Source organism: Centruroides sculpturatus, unplaced genomic scaffold, assembly GCF_000671375.1.
Source record: "Centruroides sculpturatus isolate CEXI.00-Female unplaced genomic scaffold, Cexi_2.0 scaffold277, whole genome shotgun sequence".
In the NCBI taxonomy this organism is placed as follows: Eukaryota; Metazoa; Arthropoda; class Arachnida; order Scorpiones; family Buthidae; genus Centruroides; species Centruroides sculpturatus.
The window spans coordinates 307,983-313,982 of record NW_019392628.1 but is presented as its reverse complement, the minus strand read 5'-3'; the positions used below and the strand labels follow the sequence as shown (position 1 = coordinate 313,982).

The following is a 6,000-nucleotide window of genomic DNA, read 5'->3' as shown; positions in this document are numbered from 1 at the left end:
AAAAAACCCACCCTGTCAAGCTTGCATGAAATTCTTCAAATAAAAAATGCAATATATATATACATTGTATATGGTAGTAGTCCTAAAAATTACAATGTAGGACTTGTATACAGAGTAATAATTTAAAATTTGCATGTTTAAATATAAAAATATAACTTAAAATGGAAAATTCTGTATCATGAGTTTTGACTGACATAAAACTTATTACTTAGCATTAAAAGTAAAAATAAATATTAATAAAAATTATTTTTAATTAATAAAATTTATTATTTGAAGCAAAAATATTAATGAACAGAAAATGAAATGAAATCTCTCATAGGATCAGCAACCACCATTTTACTACATCACGTCATGACCCAAATTCTTACAGCACATGGCAACTTCAGAGCCTACCTCTACAGGTTCTTGAGGAAGGGGAATGGTTTGTGCCTCTGTGATACTAATGAGAACGAAGATCCAATATACCTAATCTTCATCTGCCTGGTTCACTCACGCCACCATGCAAATCTTCGTAGGACTATTGTGGAACGTGGGTATCCCTGGCCGTGCGAACTATACACCCTTATTGAGGACCAGATAATCTATCAAGAATTCAAGACCTTCGTGGAACACCTGAAACTTACGCACTATACCACTACCAACCCAAGTGGCATCTAATGAACAGCTCATCTTCTGAGTCAACAAGGACCCCTCCCAAAAAGAAACTCCTTTCTGCTTTTTTTTTTTTTTTTTTTTCCAAGTCAACCTCATCTGACCAACTCCTCAAGGTATTACGCTATGAGCCTTCTCCTTCCCTGTATATACAAATTGTTTTGCACGTGTATACCATCGTATTTCCACGTGCTATCCAACAGCTCCCCTTTACGGCTCATGTCCTCCTTTTTCCACTTTCAAATCTCCAACCATCTCACCCTCCTAACTTTTCTTCAAATCACTCTCCTTCCTTCCTTCATCCATCTTTCTTATCTTTTAAGGCTACACCTTTGAGTACAGCCTTTTCTTTCACATGTATGTATGTTTTATGCTCTTTTGAAAAATTATAAGATTTATTGTTAAGATTGTAATCAGTTCTGTAAAATACTTGCAATTCTATATGTATGTTACAGAAGTGCGATAACATCATCAATAAAATTGCTTGAATTTGTTCCATAGTAAAAAAAACATTGAGCAAGAACATGAGTTTAAAAGATTCTTTCAAATCTACAGAATATAGTTTTGTTATTTTTCTTATTAAAATAATTTATATTTCTAAAAATGAACTCAAAAACACTAGGTTTATGAGTTTTACAGATAATTAATACAGTATTTCATAAAGTAAAACAGTTTGTTATATGACAAACTATATTTATCATAAGCAAGCAAACAATTTATTTTTTATTGCATTAATAATACGAATTTGTTACTTATATTCAATGTATATGATAATTTAAAATATTAATATCTTTATTTGTTGTCTACTGCAAATTCAAAAACGCAGTTTGTATAAAATTCCTAATCTTCTTCGTGGTGCCATATCAGAGCCCTGACGTCGGCGACACCTGCGTAGGTTAATAAGTAGTTAGTAACGTGCCAAGGTGTATACTAGGGAAAGTTATTACCCAGAGTGGTTTCCCGTTGCCTTCTCTGGGGCGTGATGTTACGCGAGGGGAACTAATGCCTTCCGGGAGGACTTTTATGGGGAACTGGCCTCCTATTTAGTCGTTATTGGCAAGGAGAAAACCCGGAAAACTCCAAGCAGCCAGCCTGTCCGATCGCGGCGCGAACCCATGACCGAACTCTCAGTGTTTAGGGTACGAAGACCACTCGGCCACTGGTGGGCTTCCTAATAAAATTCCTAATAGGGGGTTACTATACATACTTATTCATTGTGTATTGCTTACAAACATATCTCTTAATGACTGCAATGTGGAGTAATCCAATTAGTTCACAATTATTATACATTCTAAACTTCAAGTGTGTATAATATCATGATGAAATTATGACTTGGTAGATAAATAGATGTTTTTCAGTGTTTTGTTGTCTCTTGAGAAAAATTTATACTGTTATTACCAATTTTCCAGACTATTTTTAAATAAAACTTCAGATAATAGATTAGTAAATATTTATTAATAACAAGAAATTATTTTGTCATCATTTCTTATGGTACTAATTTTAGTAAATAGATAAATTCATTTTATCATTTAAAAGTCCAAAGAACCATCCTCTCAAATAATTAATGAATCTAAAATTTTTATTTTATATATTGTCAAGCATGTCTAATTATTAGATATATACAAGCATATTGTCAATTATGCTATCTAAACCTTCTAAGATTAATTTCTTCCAAATATACAGGACTGTTGAGAGCTTGTATGGGACTGGGAAAAAGAGCAAATCTCTTTTGTCAGTTTTTTTGGAACAAATAAAATATATATAATGTTTCTTTATTAATAAAAAGTTATGTTAAAAATTTTATGTTTTAAAAATTAAAATAACCCTAATTTATAGGGGAAGGAAACACTACAGGCCTTGATATTTCTCTGGGCTTAGGGAAAAATCCCCAGCTCCTCCTCAACAGCTCTGAAAATCCACAGTATATTAAAATTCAGATAAGCTATAATTACAGTTATTAATTTACTAATTATCTTCTAATTCAATTAAAGTAATCTAATTTTTCTAGTAAAAATAGTTGTTCACGTTTAGTTGTCTAAATTTTGACCACTTAAATTAGCATATTTAATGACCTATCTAATAAAATACTTTGGTTCTAAACCCATAACAATCATCAGGTCCTTCCTTGCTAAAATATGATTTAATCAAAGTTATATACTCTTCAGTATAATAATTTATTATCTAATTATCAAGTAAGAAATTAAAATTCTCTGTAACTATCTTTAGGAATGTCTGATTTGAATACTAAAATTAATGCCTTCCTCTCAATTTCCAGCATTCACTGATTAAAAACATGAGAAAGGTATTAATTTTAGTATTTAGAAGATAGTTCCAGCTTTAAAATTAACAAAATTATCTAATTTGAATATAAAAGTCCAAATTTTTTCCTGTCTAATTTTAAAAATCACAAAATATAATTAAAAATTCATTATCTAAAAATTCAAAATTTATTATCTTTTTATTCTATTGAAATTTTATTGAACTGCAATTTGAAAATTTTAAAATTGCAGATCTATACATTCCCACAGTCACTGTTTGTCCTTTGTTAATCTTGAGAACAGAGTTAAATAAATGAAAATTGACACCAGAAATGAAAATCTTGATATAGTTAAAGGAATCCCTGGTCCCTATTAACTATACATAAACTTCAAGTCTGGACCAGAAGTCACATGGTTTTAATTCAAAATTTTCTCAATAACAGAATTATTTAGATGACTGGAATTATGCAATTGTTATCAGGAAAAGTATAATGTGCGGCCATGATGGTGCACATAGGTAAAGTTTGACCAAATCAAGATTAGTTATGGAAAACTTAGGGACCCTGATTAAATATATATGAAATTCCAGTCTGTACCAGAAATCACAATTTTTTAAAATTAAATGATGATTAAAAATTGCAGTCCAGCATTGTTATGTCACAATAAATAATTGCTTGTTTCTATTACATTTTATTTTGTTCTATTGACATAAATTTGATATAAAAAATATTTATGTAAATTATATAAATATTTAAGTTATTGCACTTATTATAAAATACTTTGTGTTTCTATAAATACAATATGGAGGAAAAAATCACAAAGTATACTTTACCATTGAAATTAAACTTTGAACAATAAACTTAACAGGATTTTTAGCATTTTTGATTACTTCAACAGCTTTGTTATGAGTAGCCTCTCTTAAATCATATCCATCAACCTAACAACAAATAATTTAGTTGATTAATTTTTATAGCATTAATTTGAATTATTGTAATATAATATAACAATAAGAACTTCAAAAACTTAATAAAACAATAAGATCTTATATTTTTATTTTAATATAGGATGGATAGGATATATAAAGAATTTCTTAATATGTAATCAAAATGAAAAAAATATATTTTTTAACAATTTCAACATATTTTCCTTTTTCTGATTAAAACACATACAAAAAAATAATTTAAATAAATTAAACTCATTAAAGTAATAAGCAATTTTATTTTCCCTTACAAAATATTCTTTGATATATATATTTGGTATCTGAAGATAATTGAGGAACTTGATTTACACCATTAGATAAAATTTATTATGTTAATTATATTATTTTCAATTTAATTATTTTTGTGTAACAGAGTAGTATATTCTCATGCATAAAACCTGTGTTTAGAAGATAATTTAAAAGAAGGTGTTGGTTATGCAATGGGGTAAATTATGTTCCAGTTTAAGTTAAAACCACAAACTTGTGCCTATGGAGCAAAGTCTGCTCCTGTAAGGCATGGGATACATGGTGTGAAGGTTTTATTTTTGTCCTTACACTTTCCTGTAGGTTATATGCATAAAACCTGCTAATCAGAAAATAAACTTAAGAAACTGCTTTTATTGAGTTCATTAATTTATAGTGAAATAAATTACTCAAATATTTTTGAGCAGTCAAGAAATTGATGCTCAATGTATATTAATAAATTTGTTAAGTTTATTAATTACAAAATTAAAACTAAACAAATTACTAGATTATTCATTGGGCTGTAACAATGATAGTTTTATGATTAGATATCTGGATTATTCATTGGACTGTAACAATGATAGTTTTATGATTAGATATAAAGAAATTTGGCTATAAATAAACAATTAGGCCAATATCTAATGTTAAATTTAATAATTAGAAAGTAATTAAATAGCTTGATAAATAATCAAGAAGTTTGTTTGGCATTAGTAATTTTAAATTCAATTGATGTATATGTTTTAAAAAACTAAAATTATATTTATTTGTAGTAATCAGGAAAATTGAACTAATGAATTATGAATATCAATTCTTCATAAATTTGCTATTGGAATTCTTTTTACTCAAATTAAGTTTAAATTATAAACTAAGAACTAGTTATTTTTCAGCAAACTGATTTTTAAATTTATCAAAATAATAAAATATGTATAATTTTTAATACATATGGATAAAATAATTTCAAATGTGTGATATAAAATTTCAAATAATACCTCAAGGATTCTATCTCCTCTTTTCAAACTCCCTGTAATTCCTGCAGGACTATCTGGTAAAACATTTTTAATAAATATACCAGATGTGGAAGGTCCAGAAGAAGGATAGGTATCAACCTTGCCCCAGACAATACTAATTCCTAAACCTCTAGTTGGTTCTCGCCATAATTCAACAGTTCTTTCTGGTCCCCATTGACGAGAAACATTTGATGTGAAAGTAGAAAATGATGAACTGGCAGTTATTTTTTCTGGAATGTTTAATGGAACAATTTTTTGCTTCTCAATTGATGATAACTTATTGGAAATTTGATCTATATTTAGAAAAGAAAGGAAAAAACTAATTAATAATATATATAATTTTCTTCATTAATATTGATTTGATATGGTCATTAATTGCAAATTTTTGAAATTAGATATAAGTAGAATCTTTTTTTATTCAAACATTAGGGAGAACAAAGAACTTGAGAGGTATAAAAAATATATAATATTTATTTTTGAAAGATATCTGCACGTTTCTAGTATTCAACAGTATTTCATATTTCTTAATGTAGAGGACGTGGTTGCTGTATCATCAAATGCTGTGTGTAGCGTCTTTGTAATCCAAAACGAGTTGGTAGACGAACGGACAGCAATTGGTTAGAAAACGTACGTTTTATTTAAAAATTCTTAATTCATATGCATTTCGGGTTGGCTTATATTCCCAACCCCTCTTCAGTGCTGTTAAGATTACACAAAAAAATTTAAGGTTAGTTTTACGATGTTGGCTAGTAGGAACATAACTAAAACGCGAGGTGATGATAACATAAAAATGCTTACTTGTCATATAATGGTACAGCATAGAAGTATTTTACAAAATTTTTCAAAATTTTTAATTACAAGT

At 28.2% G+C, this 6,000-nt stretch overlaps 1 protein-coding gene across 1 annotated transcript in view; it reads right to left on the bottom strand.

The window, feature by feature from the left end:
- The window catches only part of LOC111617796 (multiple PDZ domain protein-like), a 144,864-nt gene that overhangs the window by 135,436 nt on the left and 3,428 nt on the right, over positions 1–6,000 (bottom strand). The window contains exons 2-3 of the mRNA XM_023359099.1: positions 5,121–5,431; positions 3,742–3,846 (exon numbers count right to left, since the gene is read on the bottom strand). Of these exons, the coding sequence (XP_023214867.1) occupies positions 3,742–3,744 (3 nt within the window). The 5' untranslated portion in view covers positions 3,745–3,846; positions 5,121–5,431. The remainder of the gene's footprint in view (positions 1–3,741; positions 3,847–5,120; positions 5,432–6,000) is intronic.